This window comes from Plectropomus leopardus, chromosome 3, assembly GCF_026936395.1.
Source record: "Plectropomus leopardus strain MGB_pleo_1.0 chromosome 3, ASM2693639v1, whole genome shotgun sequence".
Taxonomy (NCBI): Eukaryota; Metazoa; Chordata; class Actinopteri; order Perciformes; family Serranidae; genus Plectropomus; species Plectropomus leopardus.
Genome location: NC_142178.1, coordinates 15,667,859 through 15,689,281, shown reverse-complemented (window position 1 = coordinate 15,689,281; position 21,423 = coordinate 15,667,859). Strand labels below are relative to the sequence as shown.

At 41.7% G+C, this 21,423-nt stretch overlaps 2 protein-coding genes across 2 annotated transcripts; both read left to right on the top strand.

Annotated features, from left to right (window-relative positions):
* The first annotated feature begins 88 nt into the window (after positions 1–88).
* On the top strand, positions 89–10,676 carry LOC121942569 (Transitional endoplasmic reticulum ATPase). Its single transcript, XM_042485814.2, has 19 exons — positions 89–294; positions 462–682; positions 1,022–1,133; positions 1,215–1,387; positions 1,469–1,611; positions 2,102–2,232; positions 3,682–3,813; positions 3,921–4,023; positions 4,245–4,378; positions 4,529–4,664; positions 4,796–4,908; positions 5,947–6,111; positions 6,299–6,421; positions 6,523–6,735; positions 6,809–6,987; positions 7,078–7,207; positions 8,201–8,359; positions 8,716–8,867; positions 8,981–10,676. The coding sequence occupies exons 2-19, from the start codon at positions 660–662 to the stop codon at positions 9,084–9,086; spliced, it is 2,427 nt and encodes an 808-aa protein (XP_042341748.1). The 5' UTR covers positions 89–294; positions 462–659; the 3' UTR covers positions 9,087–10,676.
* Positions 10,677–10,978: 302 nt separating this feature from the next.
* On the top strand, positions 10,979–16,347 carry ndufb7 (NADH:ubiquinone oxidoreductase subunit B7). The gene is made up of 3 exons (XM_042485628.2): positions 10,979–11,249; positions 15,157–15,325; positions 16,179–16,347. The coding sequence occupies exons 1-3, from the start codon at positions 11,138–11,140 to the stop codon at positions 16,264–16,266; spliced, it is 369 nt and encodes a 122-aa protein (XP_042341562.1). The 5' UTR covers positions 10,979–11,137; the 3' UTR covers positions 16,267–16,347.
* Positions 16,348–21,423: the final 5,076 nt, after the last annotated feature.

Below are 21,423 nucleotides of genomic sequence, written 5' to 3'. Positions count from 1 at the left end.
ACCATACAGCAGCTGAGTTGCAGCAGCAGCTCCTTTCAGTCACACTGAGGCGTCGAAAGAGAAAAGACAATGCTGCATTTTAGGAAAGAAATAATGTATCCAGACAAGACAGACTCTAAGTCTGGTCTTTTGGAAAAAAGGCACTATACAGCATTTATTTTGACCCATGAATATTTCAGAGTAAGTCGGGAAGTGTTCTCTATGACCAGCTAGGGACTTATGCCTGCATCTGCTGGTGAGAAGCAGGGGGAGGAGGAAATATCATGCTATATCTGTCCTGGGACGCTCTCCAAGGTAAGTGCTTGGGATCTGTGTGAGAGTGTGTGTGTGCACACGATGGGGTTACAAATAAGCAAATGGGCATATTTATACCTCCACTGATAAACACACAGGCTGCAGCTCCCTCAAACATGGTGGTTCAAGGCAACAGAGACAAAATAAAAGACTGAGACTCTTTGCAGGGAACTTCTGGGCCAAAACCACACTTCTGCAGTTTAGGTCAGACAGAAGCTGAAACCTTTGGCACTGATCACGGCAGAAGTCCGACCATACAAGACCAGCTCCTGAATATACCTCAGTAAACAACTACAGGCGACAGTGAGGGAGCAGATCTTGGTGTGAAACGTTGAGGATATCGGACGAGACAAAGGAGAGCAGTCATGCCAGGCTCAGGAGGTGCAGAGTGAGTGCAGCAGCTGTGTGTGTACAGATTGTGTGTGTTTACTCATCTGAACATACTGCATCATATTTTATAGATCTGAAGTGCATGTTGTGAGTGCTAACTTCTGAATTGTGCAATTGCACGTGCTGTTGATTAAGTTTTTTAAAGATATTAAATATTTTTTTACATTAAACTCAAAGTTACTGATAAATTACTGTGGTTTTCACATTTTTACAGACTAATAGTTGCTACGTGCAGAGCTAAAGGGGGTCTAAATACAGCTCTGTGTCACATGAGGAAATTAGAGCCACAAGTGCAGAGCCTGTATGTGAGAGTCATAATGTGTCTCTTGTTTGGAAGTTCAAAGGGAGAAGATCTCTCCACTGCCATCCTGAAGCAGAAACACAGACCTAACAGACTCATTGTTGATGAAGCTCTCAATGAAGACAGCAGCATTGTCAGTCTGTCACAGGTCAGTGTGTGTGTCTGTGGGTCTTACTCTATCCTTGTCATGTTGTGCATCTTCTAAGATGTGTGTTTGTGTTTGCACAAGGATAAGACAGAGGAGCTGCAGCTCTTCCGGGGGGACACTGTGGTGCTGAGAGGGCGGAAACGTCGCCAAACTGTGTGCATCGTTCTGACCGATGACACCTGTGGACATGAACGAATCCGCATGAATCGTGTGACACGCAACAACCTACGTGTCCGGCTCGGGGATGTCATCAGGTGAATGTCACACACTGTGTCTTTCTTACACGTGAGGTTTGACATGAAATAATCAGGATGTTGATGTGTGTTTCATCACAGTATTCATGCCTGTCCTGATATCAAGTACGGGAAAAGGATCCATGTCCTGCCTATAGATGACACCATTGAGGGCCTGACTGGGAACCTCTTCGATGTTTTCCTCAAACCGTATTTTCTGGAAGCTTACCGGCCCATATATAAAGGTACGGCGACACCTCTGCTGCCGATCATACCATGAGTGTAGATTTCAGGGAGATGCAGGGGATTTGTGCCCCACAATGGGGCATCTACTCATGGTTGATTTAGGAAGTACAATGACATTTCCATCATGAACTGATGCAGTAAAGGCACAAACTGGTGCATAAAAATTCTCCAGAATGAATGAAACGAAATGTTGGACGCTCGAAAACTATGCCCTTGGATCAAACAGCTCTGTTCATAACATGATCTGGTTTGACCTAGTAGCAGAATATGTTACTACCAGGTGTGACAATTTATTTTTGTCATAGCAACTGGTTTAGATCATATCACCACCCTTGTTTAATTTTATTGTTGTTAGAATTGTTGAGAGCTTGAGAATGTAAGACAAATTCTTGTCTTGTCTTGTCTTGTATTATATTATATTATATTATCAGCATCATCTGAACTGCATTTAGATGCCCCTGTGTTGAGACTTTTCATCTGTGTTGTCAGGTGACATCTTCCTGGTAAGGGGGAGCATGCGGGCGGTGGAGTTCAAGGTCGTGGAGACTGACCCAAGCCCTCACTGCATTGTTGCCCCAGACACCGTCATCTATTGCGAAGGAGAGCCAATCAAACGAGAGGTCTGTGAAAGATTTAGTTTGTGTACCAGCTCTGTATTATAATACTAATTTATGGTTGATTAAACAATATGTTAGTATCTACGTGCACTATTTTGATGGTTGGTGTGGAAAAAATGTGCTATGCTGTATGTACTAAAAGGAAATGGTACAAGGCATGCGCTGACATCAGTGTTTGACTTATATCATCATCCACCATTTTCAATTTCAAAAAAATGGGGTTTTTTTATTGTTCATTTGATAAACTAAAAGGAATACTTTACCCGCAAAAGGATCATTTGTATATCAATTATATACGTTGAATTTGTGAAGAACTTAAATGATGAATCCAAAATTTGAGAAAATTCCTGATGAATCGTAGTAAAAGGGGTCCATGTTTCACAACAGCAAAATTATATCAAAACATGCGTTTATAAACTCTCGCAAGTGCTAAAGTAGCAGTTCAAATGCATTACTTGTCCATGTGTGAGATTGTTTATGTAGAAGTATTTTGAGAAAATGCAAAAAATGCATGTGTTTGAGAAGTACTGAATAACGGAAAGCCAAACGTGTCACATTTGCCAAGCACTGAAAACGCCGGCTTTTGTTATGTAACACGAATCCAGCTCTGATCTCCTTCGCTGTTTGTTTGGGTAGTCTAAAGAGAACCACATGCACTCTGATAAAAAACAATAAAATGATCAATCTCTTATCCATCTTTATTATCTGCATTTGTTTATTGATTGACTCACATATGATTGTATGTTAAAATATGTAAAAACAAACAACAACAACAACACAGTTAAAACAATAGGTCAAAGCTGTTTTTTAAGCATGTTGACTGGGAAAAGCCCGCCTGCTGGAACTGTAACTATGTTATTTAAATATTACAACAGTGTCTCTACACTGCCCTCCGGTGGTCCCAGCGTGTAACTACACTCGATTCTATGTAATTACGCACTGTGACCACTGGAGGGCAGTAAAGAGGCATGATCGTTAAAAGATAAATAATAAATAAAATTTTAATATGTTGAAAGGGAATGAAAAAAATAAAGGCGAAGTACGGCAAGACAAAAACCGAAATATAGACTACAAAAAGTACAAAAAATATATACTTTGAAAAGATAATGCAAAACTATACTGTACTAACACGTAAAGATAATCTTAACTAAAAATAAACTGAAAAGGGAGCTTTAAAATAACACTGTGATAGATTATATTATGTCATTTAAATATTCCAACAATGTCTCTACACTGGCTTCCGGTTATCACAGAGTGTAAAATAATAAATAGATATAAACATGTTAAAATAAAATAAAATAAAGGCAAAGTATGGCAAAAGACAACAACAGAAATACAGACAAGAAAAAATACACACAAAAAAAAATACACTTAAAATATATTGCTACTATAATGTATTCATAACTAAATAAACTCAATTTGTTTTGAATCTTGCATATGACCCTGTGACAGGACGAGGAGGAGAGCCTTAATGACATTGGCTATGATGACATCGGAGGTTGCCGGAAACAGCTGGCTCAAATCAAAGAGATGGTGGAGCTTCCTCTCAGACACCCCGGCCTTTTCAAGGCTATAGGAGTTAAGGTGTCATACATACTCACACTAACCACTCAAATCTCTGCTTCCCTTGATTCTAACATGACACATTTCTCTTTTTATGACTCAGTGTGCTCTTCTCTCCTCTCACTCAGCCCCCCAGAGGGATCCTGCTGTACGGCCCTGCGGGCACAGGGAAGACCCTGGTGGCTCGGGCTGTAGCCAACGAAACAGGTTCCTTCTTCTTCCTCATCAATGGTAAGCCTTGTTTTTTTCCACACAGTAACGCAGTGAGAGCATCTGTAGAGAGGCAGAGAGAAATGAATAAGCTGTTCCTGCTCTTGCACAGTGAGCAAATTTAACAAAATTAAGTTTACAGTTACGTAGATCTGAGTGCTCATTGGTTTTTTTTTTGAAAGTCCTAGATCTGTGTGGGAGAAAAACTGATTTACATGCCCTATGCATTGTTCTGTGACAAGGTCCTGAGATCATGAGTAAGCTGGCAGGAGAGTCAGAAAGCAACCTTAGAAAGGCGTTTGAGGAAGCAGAGAAAAACGCTCCGGCCATCATCTTTATTGATGAGCTGGACGCCATCGCCCCCAAGAGAGAGAAGGTAAACAATGGAGAACAAGAACGAAAGGCCTGTGTCTGCGGTATAAGGTCAAGAAACAGCTCTGTATGTGCAGACACTGTACCATCTGTACATCAAGTGTGTGCTGTGCTTGTTTTTTTTGTGTGTGTTTGTGTGTGTGTGTGTGTCTAGACCCATGGTGAAGTGGAGAGGCGTATCGTCTCCCAGCTCCTGACCCTGATGGATGGTTTGAAGCAAAGAGCTCATGTAGTTGTCATGGCAGCCACAAACCGACCAAACAGCGTGGACCCTGCTCTAAGACGCTTTGGTCAGGAAAGCAACACACACACACACACACACACACACACACACACACACACACACACACACACACACACTACACACACACACACACACACACACACACACACATTTACAAATGGTGATGTCTCTCTCCAGGCAGGTTTGATCGGGAGATTGACATCGGAATCCCGGATTCTACTGGTAGACTTGAGATACTGCAGATTCACACCAAAAACATGAAACTGTCCGACGACATTGACCTGGAGAGGGTGAGAAAGAAAAAACAGCCCAAAAACTCTACAAAAACTTTATTTTCAAGTTTATTTTCAAGTCTAATAATAAAATGCTGAAACTTCAATATTTAACTAAAAGTTTTTTTACAATCATTTTTCAAGCAAAACCCCAAGCAGTACATTTCTCCAACTTTAAACTTGAACAAAACAAAACAAGAAACGGGAAGATGTCGCTAAGAGAGTAAATGGCAGATTGATCAACTATGAAACTAATCATCACTTGCAGCTCCAGTGTCCTCATGTTACACGATAAGCCTTTTGCCACAGAATGTCATTCAACAAGAATTATTATTGTAATACTATATATTAGAATATATTCCCTACAAAATTAAATTGATTTACGTTGTTTATTTAGAATAAACTTAGATAAAAAGGGTGTGCTGCACTGGGTCAAGAATGTAATTGCTGCTGATAGTAAAAAAAAAAACAAAAAAAACATGACATATACAGATACATATATATATATATATATATATATATATATATATATATATATATATATATTTATATGCTCTTCATTGATAGGATAAGTCATCAAATAAGGACAAATAACAATGATTGTCCAGCTGACTTAATGCTGAACTTCATGATAAAGGCTCGCAGTCTAAAAAGCTTATTAGTAAACTGACAATTAACTTTGTTTACTATGTATTAGATTATAGTTTTCCCAGTAACCTAAATTAAATCAAAATTCTTTATTATGAAGACCCTCTTAATTTAAGAACATAACATCTGATGATATCCACTGTATTTCTGTAACTTTGACATAAGTTAATAAGACAGTAAACATTATAGCCTAAATTATAAACAACTTTTGAGATCAGAAAGTGCCAACTTTTTGGCAATAACAGATTCAACTAGGCTGATTTAAATTCATTCTTGTGCATTTTGTCAGTGTTTAAACAACAATTTACACTCAGTAAATAAATTGCTCTGTGATGACATCCATCCCAACTGTGATATGCACGTGTGCTGTATATTAAATGAATATTAATGGTTATTATCAAATCTCAGATTGCCACAGAGACCCACGGTCACGTAGGTGCCGACCTGGCTGCTCTGTGCTCAGAAGCTGCTCTGCAAGCCATCCGCAAGAAGTTGATCCTCATAGACCTGGAGGACGAAACCATTGATGCTGACCTGCTCAACTCACTAGCTGTCACCATGGATGACTTCCAGGTACACACACAAGCACGCACATGACTTTTGCTCTTCCAGTGTGTGTGTTGGTCCCTCAGAGAACGCAGCTGTGCATCTCGTCATTTGTAACCACACAATAAAAGCTAGACGTGAATATTTTCTCAATGAATGAATAATGAAGAGCAATGCATCTTCTCTCCCTAACACTCATCATGTCCTCCGTAAGTGGGCGCTGAGTCAGAGCAACCCATCAGCTCTGAGAGAGACTGTTGCAGAGGTGCCTCAGGTCAACTGGGAGGATGTCGGAGGACTGGATGAGGTCAAGAGAGAGCTGCAAGAGCTCGTTCAGGTGGAAGCAACTCTAACACACTCACATCACCAGACTCTGCACACACCCACAAACACGTGTCCCAACAACAGTCCCATATGTCTTCACCTCACTCTCCTCAGTACCCTGTCGAGTATCCGGACAAGTTCCTGAAGTTTGGTATGACTCCGTCTCGTGGAGTGTTGTTCTACGGCCCTCCAGGCTGTGGAAAAACCCTGCTGGCGAAGGCCATCGCCAACGAGTGCCAAGCAAACTTTGTATCTATCAAAGGACCTGAGATGCTCACTATGTGGTTTGGAGAATCGGAGGCCAACGTCAGAGACGTGTTTGATAAGGTGAGAGCAGAGAAAGGAAAGAAAAATGAATCATGGTGGGAGGATAGAGATTTGTAACCTCTTCTGTCTCCAGGCCCGACAGGCGGCCCCCTGCATCTTGTTTTTCGATGAGCTTGACTCCATCGCTAAATCCAGAGGTGGCGGAGCTGGGGATGGAAGTGGTGCAGCTGACAGAGTCATCAACCAGATACTCACGGAGATGGACGGCATGTCGGACAAAAAAAATGTTTTTATTATTGGTGCCACAAACAGGTGCACATGTGTGTTTAATGATTGTGGTCTGAGAAGTCGGTACTCTAGATGATTCTCATCTCACTTTCTTTGCTCCTTTCATCACACCAGACCAGATATCATAGACCCTGCCATCCTGCGGCCGGGCCGTTTAGACCAGCTCATCTACATCCCACTCCCAGACAAACCGTCTCGCACAGCAATCCTCAACGCCAACCTACGCAAGTCCCCTGTTGCACGAGTGAGTGATACACACACATATTAACTCCTCTGTAGGTTATTTTCCTCATGTACACGAGAGAGAGAGAAAAAAGTCAGAAGTTGGTCTTTGTCTGTGTACTGTAGGTGACAGAGTAACATGTGTCTTAAAGGAATACTTCAGGGCCAAAATGACCTCCTGTTTATCAGTTACTCACCCCATGTTACGTTCAATTCATGAAGAAAACTTTGTTTTTCTCGCATGCCTCCATGGTGAACAGAGAATTCGAACAGGGAGAAAATTCTTGATGAATTGAAGCCATAGGGGTCTGCATTTAACGAAGGCAAACGTATATCAAAACATCAGTTTAACAAACTCTCATACAACTCGTATAACCTGGAAAAAGTGCTAAAAAAATTGTAAAATTTCCTAGCTTTTTAAAACATAATTTTCAAAAAAAAATTCAAAGTTGGTTTTTGCCCTTTTCACACGTTTTTGAAAGAAATCACACTAATTTGGGTTTAAATACTTGTGAAAGGAATCTGAAAGCAGCACGAGGAAAGTGATGCCGCTTCAGGTTCTAAAGGGTTAAAAGTGGAAGCCTATGAATTAAATTCATCAAAATTTTTTTCTGTTTTTGGATTGTTTGTTTACCATGAAGACATTAGAGAAAAGAAATGTTTTCTTCTCAAATGTGACATAACATGGGGAGAATAATTGATGATCAAATTATCATTTGGCAGGTAAAGTGTTCCTTCAAAGGTCCAGTGTACAGGCTTGATGGGTATATATTGTCAGAAATGGTCTGTAATATTTATTACTGTGTTTTCATGAGTTTTTAATCACTTGAAACTAAGAATTGTTGTTTTTGTTACCTTAGAATAGGCCATTTATATCTAAATATGGAGCGGTTCCTTTTGCAGGTAGAGTAGCTTTCATTCTACAGTAGCCCAGAATGGACAAACCAAACACTGTCTCTAGACAGGGCCATTCATGTTTTCATGTTGGCCCTCCCCCTCTCTCTCTTTCCTGTAGGATGTGGACTTGGACTACCTGTCTGGCATCACAGAGGGTTTTTCTGGAGCTGACCTAACAGAGATCTGCCAGCGGGCCTGTAAGCTGGCCATCCGTGAGGCCATCGAGGCCGAAATCAAGGCTGAGCGTCAGAGGCAGAACAGACCAGGCATCCCCATGGTCAGACTGTCAGGCTGCTACTACTGCACCACATACTTGCTTATTTACATCATACTATAGTGTGTCAAACAGGAGACTGATAATTGTGTCTCTTTCACTTTTTCTAACACACACACACACACACACACACACACACACACACACACACACACACACATGCTCCACTCCTCAAAGTACCAGGCTGTGTGTGCTTGGTGCAGAAAGAGACTGTGGAAGATAAAAAAGTTCCCTAAAGGGCGGCTGTGGGTTTTGTAACTTTCAGCCTTTGGACTGGGAACACACACACACACACACACACACACACACAGTGTATTGTTTCCACGTCTTGTCCTCATAATGTTTGTCCCTGTCTGCAGGATGAAGACTTTGATCCAGTCCCGGAGATCAGGAAGGACCACTTTGAAGAGGCGATGCGATTCGCTCGTCGCTCCGTCAGCGACAACGACATCCGCAAATATGAAATGTTTGCTCAAACTCTGCAGCAGAGCCGTGGCTTTGGAAACTTCAGGTACAAAAATTTAAGTACAACATGTGCCACTTCAGAAAATGTAGTCTTGATTTCTTCAGGTCGCATTCGTGGCTCATTCCTTGTCTTTTCTTTTTTTTTAAACTCTCATCTAGATTCCCCTCTGCAACTGGTACCCGGTCAGGAGGTCAGGGGTCAGGTTCTGGGTCAGGGAGGCCAGGCCTGTACAGAGAAGATGGCAATGATGATCTCTATCAGTGACAAAAACTCAACACTGTTTCCCTCTTTCACTGCTGTGCGTGGCTCCCTGGAGGAGTGGAAACAGAAGAAAAACGGGGGTGGACATTACAACATACAGAGGGAAACATGAGGACATAATAGTTGTAATAATTTTCAGAAACCTTTTTTAAAGTCTTTTAAAAACGTGAATCAAATAAGTAATCAGATGAAAGAACGTCTGTTAAGAAATTTTGCTGTAATATTCAAAGTACAATACAAAACACTTGTAAGATTGAAGATAAAAGAATAAATGTGTCAACCTTACATACATCAGAGCTTTTGCTTTTCACACTGTAGTCTTTGCACTTTGAAAGTTATGCACATTTTGTGTATGTGTGCAGTTAAAATATGTGATAATTAAATTTATTTGTATGCCTCTATGATCATTCTTATAGGGTTTATTTTCTGATCCTCAGTGCAGTATTTTGTTCAAGTATCTACTTCAGTGTCTGTATCTTGCATCCTGGCTCACTGTTTTGGCTCACTGGGACACTTGTATAGAACCATTGTTGATGTTATCAGTAACATTAGTGTGATCTTCTTGCTGTGAAAAATGTCAATTTTCTTGAACACATATGAATGTTTAACATGGAATGTGCTTTTAAGATTGGGATTTTCTATCCATTTTTGTTTCAATATCCAAATTCTGTTTATGAAAAACCCAAATATGCTAGCTGGAGTACTGTGAAAGAAACTGGGATGATATGGGTGATACGCCAGTTAAGCCCCATTAACGGGTTGTTCATGTCTCTGTAAGAGCCACAAACAAATCATACAAAAAGATGTTTTCCCACGTGCATCTTATTGAATCTACTCATGCACATTCGTCTTAATTTTTTAATTTTGTTTGTTTAAAGTCTGAATTGCCAATGAACCCTTATAAGATTAGTTTAAATGAAAGGTTCAAGCTCTTAAAGCATCACAAATGTTTAGATTTGAGAAATGCAAAAACAATACATTTTCTGGGAAATATCCAGTGTTCCTTTTGTTATCTAACTGTGGACAACTTTTACGTTTATCACTCTTTTTTGTTGCCAAAAGCCAGCTGACTCTATTATTGAACAAGCAGTAAATATGTGGCCCCTGAGGGTCTGGGGCCCTGGGGCAGTTGCCTACTTGGTAATTCAGTTTAGCTAAAATATTTTGAATATTTAGCTAAACTGTAATGTTTGTATGGTTCACCTATTGAATATATTGGAAATCTTGTCATTGCCAATATCACTGATTAAAAAAAAACAAGCAGTTAAAATTTTGAGAATTATGAAGTTTATTTCTTCTTAACATTAACACCACCTTTACAATGGACTATACATAACAGCTGAAAAACAAAAAAAAAACCAGGATCATCTTCATGACATAAATGATTTTAAAGAACAAAATCCAGTTTCCCCCTCCAGTCCTTCAGTCATTCATCCGTCCCTTCCTTCTTTTCCATCCTCTTGTCTTTATGTCTTCTGTCTCTTCATGTGAAGCACTTGGCACATGTAATTCCTTGTTGTAAAGCACATTCGCCTGCATTTCTTGTATGACAGGTGCTATTAAAGTAAATAAAGTTTATTTTTATGATTATTATTATTATCTCCCCTATTGTGTAGTACATAACTAAAATGCTCAGGGGAAATGTATTGGTGTTAAAGTATACATTTTATGTAGTGGATGTAGTTGAGTAAAAGTAAAAGTTAACAGAAATATAAAAACTTAAATATAGCACAGGTACAAAAATACTATAACGAGTTATTTATACTCCGTTACACTGGACCGCTGGCTAATACTAGTATCCACTGAATTACGCGGAGCAACACCAGCCATCTACCAGCGGAACCTTTGTCACCCGTCAGAGGGAAGGTTTTTTTTCTCTGCGGTACCGTTTAGATGTCTCTTTCCGGTAACAAACGGAAGTGATAACAGGAGGCTTGTGGAGGTGACCGAATGGCAGAAGGCAGAAACATTTTGGAAATATTAGCCTAACGCGAAACATAAACAGACAGATTATTATATTTTTAGCGCACAGTGTGTAAAACATCGTCGGTGCCATGGGAGCTCACCTGGCTAGACGGTATGTCACCGAGAGGGACACCGAGCCGGACCCCGCGAAGAAATTTGAGTTCGACCCCGAGTTCGGCTTCGCGGAGAGAACCGAGAGAGGTTAGTCCGGTGTTAACAGCTCACAGAAATCTACAGCTGCACCCTGCTGTGTGTTTACAATCATCTGGATTGAAACTGAACACCCCGTTAGCCAGACTTGTTCATCTCGTTAAAGGTTAGCCGAGCTAGCTTTGCGCTAAAGGTTAGCCTGCCAGCTAACTGTTGTTACCTATCAGCTGTGCTGGTGCAGTTCGCCCTGTTTCAGTCTGTGGGCAACTTACGAGTTGTTGTTGCTGCTTATTTTAACCATAATCTGCATGATCTTGGTCCTAAATTGTTGTAATGTAACATCGAAATTATAAGTGTACGCTGAATATCTGGTGAGCAATTGATGCATTTTCTTCAACTTATGCTCTCAAGAGTTGACTGTGCAGTGACAAGATAAATAACAACCAGCCACAAGGCATAAGATAATTGTTATATTGTCAACTGACATTTAAAATATTCAAGTTATTGAAAAGTGTGTGTGTGTGTGTGTGTGTGTGTGTGTGTGTGTGTATACACACATTATATTAAATGCAATCTGGTGTAAATACACCAGAATATTAATACTATAAATGTCATATTGTCTGCCCAAGATAATTCAAGATATGCTAATTGGAAAGGGACGTTACACTAAATACCTGCCTGTTCAAATTGTTTAATTTTGAATATATCTGTTTTTAACACTCAATACACATTTCCTGTATGTTCTTTTACAGTAAAGAGGCTGCTGAGAAATAAATATATTTGATCAATATAATCTCTAAAATAACAAAGTTTATACTGCCCAGCACCACCAAAGGTGGCTGTTTTCCCCTAAAAAGTCAGAACGTCAAATTAATAAAATAAAGGAACAAGATTTGAAAGGATTTAGTAGCATCAGGCAGTGAGATTTGCATTTTGCAACTAAAACTTCAGGTTGGAATTCCTTCAGTGTTTATTGTTCAGAAGTTGTTTTTTTTTTTTTTATTGGGAGCCGAATTATCCGCATAGGTCTCTTCCTTTTCAAAACAAACACACCAGGTGATGAAAACTAGCAAAAGCCATAAATATAGCAGTTTCCCGTTAGAAATCTGCGTTTCTGTAAAGCTGTTTGGCATGTCTGTAATGAGCACCTGCTAATGTGTGCTCACTAAGAGGCCAAAAATAAAGGCCCAAAAACTGCAGTTCCTATAATAACCACTTGAGGTTGCCACCAAAACAGAGTAAATCTCCATAGACCTCCATATTAAAATGCCCAACTTTACAGCAGAAATAAACATGTTTAAAAAATGGTTTTGGCCTCTTTAGATAATTTGCAAAAACTGTACAGGGGTGAATTACTTTTTTTAATAAATAATCCACTAGTTTATATTTTAATAAGGCTCAAATTAATACAAATTTAAGGATGGGCCAACTTGAGTGACAGGCTGTCTGCAAGTTGTCACTACAGTCTGTGAGTGAGATCCGCCCCTCGCTCCAATCTTTTGTCCAAATATGGTCTTCGTTGGCTTAGGGGTGGGCAATATATCGATTATAATCCATACATTGTGGCCAGCTCCTTGTGCGATGTATAAGATGACTTAATCATGACCATAATGAGTATAAAATGTGTCGTTTTTATGAGCTGCAGGTATTTTCGTCTCTCGCTCTCTGACTCACTCAGACACACAGACAGACAGAGCGGGGCTTCTGCAGGGCTCCAGTCACATTTTGGAGCACTACTGTGATTTGCAAATTATTATTAATATATCTCAAGAGTTAGTAGCTTGTTTCCAGCGCACAGTGAACTTCATGAGTGGTAGTGTGAGCGGGTGAGGCGTGTTTATCTGCAGTGCTTGAATCGTGACTATTTAGTCCCATTTTGCGACCACAGAGCACTAGTGAGACTTGCAAATATCAGTAATTCAGAACTACATCTCTGAACTACAGTGTGTTGCACACTGTTGGTGTCCACACCGGCAGCGTTGGTGCTGTGATGCTTCTGCAGAGCTGTCTGCTGCTATGAGTAAACTGTATTTCAACATTTATAAGCACAAATTCCACTCATTTATGAAGCCATGTAAGCTCCGGCATTGTCAACAATACGGTCCTGTTTCACGAAGAAATGCCTTGTGTTAACAACTGAACGGATTCTGTCGACAGAGTCGTTGTCAGAGGACTTAGATTTTGAAACATAAGCATGAAAGTTTGACATATATTTGTTTTTTCTCTCTGGAACATACTGCCTGCGCGAACAGCGCGCAAGTATTGCAGAACCTGTTGGGTTTTTTCCGGCGGCCGTGTGTACAGGTCAGAGCAGCGACACTGCCTGCATGAGCAGCGCTAGTCAGGTGCGTCTCAGCTGCTTATCAGCCGCAGCACATCTGGAGAAACAGTGGCTTGCCGTATTTTTCCGTGTGCAGCGCACAGTTGTTAGCAAGGCCCTCTTTCAGAAAACAGTCTCAACACACTCTGAGCCTGATCCTGACCTCCGAGCTGATTGAGGCTGAGCAGAGAAACTCTGACTTTTTAGTCCCAGAACAGCTGATCAGAATAAGCTCAATCAACTCCGAGTATTTTCAGCCTGAGAGAGCGGCGTTGGCAGTGAGCACAAAAAGTCATCATCAGTGGAACGCACATAACATGATTCACAATGGCAGAAAGCTGAGTTAAAAGCAGAGCTACTTATTTCACCCCAACTAAAATAGAGATTTTATAATAAATCTAATGCAGAAGCTGCAGCTCAACCGCATAAGATAGCATTGGAAAAGACTGCAGGCCGCGCAAGTTTTAAATACTATGAAGTTTATAAAGATTATAAAGTCCACTCATTCATTCATTCAATCACTTTCACAGAATAATGGCAAGTCAGTGATGTGTGTGTCTTATTTCCCAGAACTAAGACACAACTTTGTAGTTAAAAACTGGTTGATATTAAGTATATCTATGCTCATTTCAGTATGAATATAGACTTCTTTTCAGATGTCGGTTGTAGGTTGAAAGAGAGATATTGACTAGTATAGACAGTTCATCAAAATGATTACACAAAGGCATGATTTCTCCGCATGTAATGTTGCTGAATATGTGACTGAAAGAGAGATCTAAATGCTGTCAGATGCCAAAGAGAAGCTTCAGGACATCCTAAAGGAGACGTTGTGAATGTCAAATAAAGAAATAACACTTCTCACTGTAGCGTCATTCTCAAATACAGCTATTAAGCATAAATTCTGATAAAGACACCGTCGGCGCTGGGAAGAGACGGTGGTGTAGAGGATTCAGACACTGCGTCCGTGACTGGGCGTGTGGGGTTTGAAGCTGATTGAAAACATACGAGTTTACTGCTCTACATTGGAAATATTCTCTTTAGTTTTCTAACATTATTTGAGGCTTTTATATGCACATTTCAGAGGATGACAGTGTCACGTTTGCAAAGAGAGTTAAATTATGGCCTCAGTGTACAATAAATGTCTTCAAATAGGCCTTATCTCCTTCCTGTTCCACGCTCAGCAGGCGATCAGTCTCAGGCTCAGAGGAGGCAAACCTGCCAGCGGGTGGGTTTGCTTCACGGAGAATATTTCCATAGTAACTGACTCAGGGTGACGCTGAACTGGCTTTGTGAAACGGAAAACTTTTTTCTTTCTGTTTTCCTCTTTTCAGGCGTAACATACTCACTTTCACTAATCCTGCTTTCTGAAATAGGGCCCCAAAATAGGATGGTGTTTTGTTAATTATATTGACTCTGTACCACCGTTTATTACAGTTTCAATGTCTGTATCTGTCACAGAGATGAGGAAGTAGAAATATCTGTTTTACTCTAACTTTCCTGCTTCTGTTTCAAAATAAAAGTCCTCTAACAGCGTCTTTGTTGACAGAATCCCCTTCGATTATATTAGGGGCTCCCCCCAAATATAACAGTAGGGGAAACGCTGAAAGATGACCATGAATATTTGTATCACTTTGCCAGAGATGGTAGCGACTCAGGAGCAGATGAACTTGGCCCAGCTGCCTTTGGAGCAGAGGGACTACTGTGCGCAGTATCTCCTGAAACTCATGAAGTGCAAGAGGGACAACTGGCCCAACTTCCTGGCCTGCAAGCATGAGAGACACGACTGGGACTACTGCGAACACCAGGAGTAAGTGTTTTCAGTAAGACATTTGAAAGGTTGGGTGCAGTCGGTCCTTTGTAGGATGGATTCTCTGCTAGACTGTGATGCTTTCAAGAAAACCACACCTACATTTTTACTGTACATTTGTTTTGTGTAGAGGCAAAACTGTAAGCCTCCAACAGTGAGCAGTTGCAGATTCGTGATGGGATCAACATTGAAACTTAGGATAAGGGGCAACATGCAGTTCTATTAGTAATGTAAGCAGATTTAACCATTGCACTATTCAGATTTAGTTCAAGTTTATTTTGTAATTATAGCTACGAAAATGATAATGAAATTATGTCAAGGGGCCAAAACAACAAACAAAACTAATGAAGCTGCCAGGTTTCCTCTCAGCTGTGTGAGCTTAGTAAAGATTTCCATGAGGTCCAGTAAGTAGATGTTCTGGAGCTTTTAACTGAATCACACAATGTTCCCCACATTTGCGAGGTCTAATATGCTGCACGTATTTTATCTAATTTCATTTCTCCATTGCTAAATTTATTGTGTGAAAGTCCACATTTGGGATATTCCAGATCTTTAAACATACCACTGAAACTAATGCTGTCTTTATACTGTATATTTGCACGTACCCGTTGGCAAAATGTAGATTATACCACATTTCTGCATAAAACCTGTCCCTGCATTGGACCACATTATATACTAACCTGAGATGCTTAAAGAAGAAAAGATTGGTTGTCCAAAAATCTGTCTTAAATTTGGTTAAAATGATCTTGAAAAGGTCAGAAAAATACATTACATTTAGTGTCTGATACCTGCAGACACCCTGAACATACATCCACCTTGTCATTAACTATGAGCCATGTTTTTCTGCCTCCAGCTATGTGATGCGTATGAAGGAGTACGAGAGAGAGAGGAGGCTCCAGCTGAGGAAGAAGAGAATCGAGGCCCAGGCGGAAGCTGCATGATCAGTGCATGCTCTCATGCTTGTTCTTCTCTGTATATATGTGCTGCTGTTCACAATAAACAATATTGTTTGAGCTCTACAACCCCTAGTCTTATTAATGTCAAATCAATCTCTGGATGTCATCATCTAAAACATCAGTGAAATCTGTGGTTTTTCAAGTTTGGCAAAAATGTTCTAGTAGGCTCAAGGATGAACTGATAAGGTTTTGGTGGTCAAAGGTCATAGTGACCTTGAATTCATGTTATTCTTGTGAAAGCGATATCTCAATTACACCTTGAGGGAATTTCTTCAAAGTTGGCACAAAGGTTTGAGTGAAGGTTAACAGACAAGGGCAAAGTGACCTCATGACACAAGTTTTGGACATAACTAAAGAATTCATCAGCTCATTGTTTACAGAAATGTGTGACATCACTTTCATCATGGCATACTATAGCATTGCATTTTCGTCCGTTTTCGCATTATTCTATGCTAAGGCGTGTCTTGGCACTCTAGGAGGTTTTCAGCTGATTTTTGGGACATGTCATATTTTGACATTTTATGCCATGCTAAATGTAATAGGAGCCCCCCCCCAACACCACTGTATGGCAATGTGCCAGCCTCACTGGCACCAAGAGTACTGGGTGTGTGGCCACACCTCAGTCTCTCCTTCCATTTACACTCCTCTTCCGTGGTGGCTGCAGCCTTTTGCTTGGCGTGGCACCTGTCATGGTGCACAGGTACTGCACTCAGCAGTTTTCTCCTCCTCATTTACATGTGCAATGTGCGCATTGCTGACACAATTTCCACTCATCGTAGTGCGGCAGATTGTTGGTCCCATTGTGTATGGTTTGCTCCACTGGAAGCTGTCCTGGGTGCAGTTGTGGGTCTGTGCAGTAAGTTGGCCTTATCTTGTCTCTCCAAATTTCTGTCACTATGATCCCTGCTGCTTATTGGCATGCGTTTTAGGCTGTAGTGTGACTTTGAGGCTCTCCCTCCTGTGCTTTGTGGAGCTGTGCTGTGCCTCAGAAAAGTGGTATGTATCAGTTTACATTATCCTAAAAACATAACAAATTTATGTAAATATTTTATGTACTAAACAATTTGTTTGTGCCTTTTTTCGAGAGGGCACTGTTAATTGTTAGGCCCGTCATCGGCCTCCACTCCCTGAGTATGACTGCTGTTTTGGCTCTTCTTGGGTAGCTGTTTAGCTTTTGGAGCACTATAAGGCTGCTCGGACACTGTATGCCAAGTCCGCAATTGAAAACCGCATTTAATAGCGTGCTGAGACATGGCATAACATAGGATGTTCCAAAAAGTGTGAAAAACACCATAACATGGCATGTCAAAAAACTATCCCAAACAGCAATACTGTATTATGGTAAAAATGGCAAAAAATAACATGTCCCAATAAAAGCTGAAAAACACAAAGAGTAGCTTGCAGAGAAGCAGCATAGCATGAATGTTACAAAAACAGCCAAAAATGCCATAATATGGCAGGTCAAAAAAATTACACAAAAAGCAATAAAGCAATAGTATGGCAAAAATGTCAAAATTCGACATGTCCCAAAAAACAGCTGAAAACACCTCAAAACAGCATAAAATAGTGTGCTGAGACACGCCATAGCATTAAAATGTTGCAAAAACCGCCAAAAAAACCCATAATATAGCATGTCGAAAAAATGACCAAAAAAGCTACCACCTTATTGTGGTGGAGGGGTTTGCGTGTCCCAATGATCCTAGAAGCACAGTTGTTGGGGGCTTTATGCCCCTGGTAGGGTGACACATGGCAAACAGGTCCTAGGGGAGGGACCAGACAAGTGTAGCTCACCGGACTCCTCATGATGAGTAACATAAATACATAAATGGTTCAAAGGTGCAATGTGAGTTGGGCGGCAGCCGAAGGCGGGGACCTTGGTGGTCCAAACCTTGGTTGCAGAAGCTAGCTCTATGGACGTGGAATGTCACCTCTCTGGTGGGGAAGGAGCCTGAGCTGGTGTACAAGGCTGAGAAGTTCCGACTAGATACAGTCAGCCTCACCGCGACACATAGCATGGTCTCCGGAACCAGTCCTCTCAAGAGGGGACTCTCTTCCACTCTGGAGTTGCCACTGGTGAGAGGCGCCGGGCAGTGGTGGCAATACTTATTGCCCCCTGGCTCGGTGCCTGTTTGTTGGAGTTTACCTCGGTGTACGAGAGGGTAGCCTCCCTCGGCCTTTGGGTGAGGGGACGGATCCTGACAGTTGTTTGTGCCTATGGTCCAAACAGCAGCTCGGAGTGTCCACCCTTTTTGGAGTCCTTAGGGGGGGTGCTGGAGAGTGCTCCTTCGGGAGATTCTCTCGTTCTGCTGGGGGACTTCAATGCTAGTGACATCAGTGAGACCTGGAGGGGTGTGATTGGGAGGAATGGCCCCCCAGATCTGAGCCTGAGGAGGACACCGGTCAGACATGGCAGACCCAAGCGCATTGTGAGGGTCTGCTGGGAATGTCTGGCTGAGTCGGCCATCAGAAGGAGCTTCAACTCCCACCTCCGGGAGAGCTTCAACTATGTCCCGGGGGAGGCGGGGGACATTGGGTCCGAAAAGGCCATCTTCTGTGCCTCTGTTGTTGAGGCGGCCGATCGATGCTGTGGCCGTAAGGTGGTCGGTGCATGTCGTAGCGGCAACACCTGAACCCGTTGGTGGACACTGGCGGGGAGGGATGCCGTCAAGCTAAAGGAGTCCTATCGGGCCTTCTTGGCCTGTGGGACTCCGGAGGCAGCAGACAGGTACCGGCAGGCCAAGTTGAGTGCAGCTCCGGCGGTTGCTGAGGTAAAAAACCCGGGCGTGGGAGGAGTTTGGTGAGGTCATGGAGATCGACTTCTGGACAGCTTCGAAGAGGTTGTGGACCACCATCCAGCGTCTTAGGAGGGGGAGGCAGTGCTTTGTCAACACTGTGTATGGTGGGGACGGGGCGCTGCTGACCTCGACTTGGGATGTTGTGGAACGGTGGAAGGAATACTTCGAAGACCTCCTCAATCCGGTCAAAAAGCTCCTTGTTGGCAGGGCCCCGGGGGTGGATAAGATCCCTCCAGAGTTCCTTAAGGCCTTGGATATTGTGGGGCTGTCATGGTTTACACGACTCTGCAACATTGCGTGGACATCTGGGGCAGTGCCTCTGGACTGGCAGACCAGGGTGGTGGTCACACTCCTCAGCCTCCCTGGCAAGGTCCATTCAGGGGTACTGGAGAGGAGGGTCCACCGGATAGTTAAACCTCGGATTAAGAAGGAACAATGCGGTTTTCGTCCTGGTCGTGGAACTGTGGAGCTCTGGACCCTTGGCAGGACCCTTGAGGGTGCATGGGAGTTTGCCCAACCGGTCCACATGTGCTTTATGGACTTGGAGAAAACACTCAACCATGTCCCTCGGGGAATCCTGTGGGGGGTTCTCCGACAGTATGTGCCATGCGTTCCCTGTACGATCTGTGCCAGAGCTTGGTCCACATTGTCGGCAGTAAGTCGGACTCGTTTCCAATGAGGGTTGGACTCCACCAGGGCTGCCCTTTGTCACCGATTCTGTTCATAACTTTAATGGACAGAATTTCTAGGCGCAGCCAGGGTGTTGAGAGGGACTGGTTTGGTGACCTCAGGATTGGGTCGCTGCTTTTTGCAGATGATGTGGTCCTGTTGGCTTCATTGGGCCGTGACCTTTAGCCCTCACTGGATCGGTTCGCAGCCGAGAGTGAAGCGGCCGGGATGAGAATCAGCACCTCCAAATTCAGGGCCATGGTTCTCAGCCGGAAAAGGGTGGAGTACCCTCTCCAGATCGGGGAAGACATCCTGCCCCAAGTGGGGGAATTTAAGTTTCTTGGTGTCTTGTTTACCCTGTGGTACATAAAACCTTGCAGAGTATGAAAAAACAGTCTGACAAACGCAATAGCATTAAAACATTCAAATATGGAAAAAACACCATAAGATAGCATGTCAAAAAAATGACCAAAAAAGCCTCAACAAGCTATTTTAGGCTCTTGTGAGGTGTTTTCTCCTGTTTTTGGGACATGTCATTTTTTCACATTTTTGCCATACTGTAGCCTTTTTTTGGCAAATTTTTTAAAATGCTGTTTTATGATGTTTTGGGCTATATTTGCACCTTTTAAAGCTATGGTGTGTCTCAGCATGTTACTTTACGCTGTTTTTACGTGTTTTCGGCTGTTTTTGGGACATGTCAAATTTTGACATTTTGGCCAAAAACACCATGAAATGGCATGCCAAAAAAGCAAGGCTATAGTATGGCAAAGATCTCAATAAATGACATGTCCCAAAAATAACTGAAAACACCTCAAAACAGCATAAAATAGCATGCGGAGACACACCATGGCATTTAAACAGGCAAACATGGCCAAAAACACCATAAAATAGCATGTTAAAAAACTGACCAAAAAAGCAAGGCTATAGTATGGCAAAAATCTCAAAAAATTACAAATCCCAAAAACAGCTAAAAACACTTCCAAACAACTTAAAATAGTGTGCTGAGACACGCCATGTCATTAAAATGTCCAAATGTGGCCAAAAATACCATAAAATTGCATGTTGAAAAAATGACCAAAAAAGCAAGGCTATAGTATGGCAAAAATCTCAAAATATGACATCTCCCAAAAACAGCTAAAAACACTTCCAAACAACTTAAAATAGCGTGCTGAGACACGCCATGGCATTAAAATGTCCAAATGTGGCCAAAAACACCCAAAAATAGCATGTTGAAAAAAATGACCAAAAAAGCAAAGCAAAAATGTCAAAATATGACATCTCCCAAAAACAGCTAAAAACACTTCCAAACAACTTAAAATAGCATGCTGAGACATTCCATGGCATTAAAATGTCCAAATGTGGCCAAAAATCCCATAAAATAGCAGGTTGAAAAAAATGACCAAAAAAGCAAGGCTATAGTATGGCAAAAATCTCAAAATATGACATCTCCCAAAAACAGCTAAAAACACTTCCAAACAACTTAAAATAGCGTGCTGAGACACCCCATGTCATTAAAATGTCCAAATGTGGCCAAAAACACCAAAAAATTGCATGTTAAAAAAATGACCAAAAAAGCAAGGCTATAGTATGGCAAAAATCTCAAAATATGGCATCTCCCAAAAACAGCTAAAAACACTTCCAAACAACTTAAAATAGCATGCTGAGACATGCCATGGCA

Coding starts and splice junctions, on each gene's coding strand:
- LOC121942569 (XM_042485814.2), top strand. CDS start 660: ATGCCAGGCTCAGGAGGTGCAGA. Junction 4,024..4,244: donor CTTCTTCTTCCTCATCAATG/GTAAGCCTTGTT, acceptor TTCTGTGACAAG/GTCCTGAGATCATGAGTAAG. Junction 4,909..5,946: donor ACGACATTGACCTGGAGAGG/GTGAGAAAGAAA, acceptor ATCAAATCTCAG/ATTGCCACAGAGACCCACGG.
- ndufb7 (XM_042485628.2), top strand. CDS start 11,138: ATGGGAGCTCACCTGGCTAGACGGTATGTCACCGAGAGGGACACCGAG. Junction 11,250..15,156: donor CGCGGAGAGAACCGAGAGAG/GTTAGTCCGGTG, acceptor TCACTTTGCCAG/AGATGGTAGCGACTCAGGAG. Junction 15,326..16,178: donor GACTACTGCGAACACCAGGA/GTAAGTGTTTTC, acceptor TTCTGCCTCCAG/CTATGTGATGCGTATGAAGG.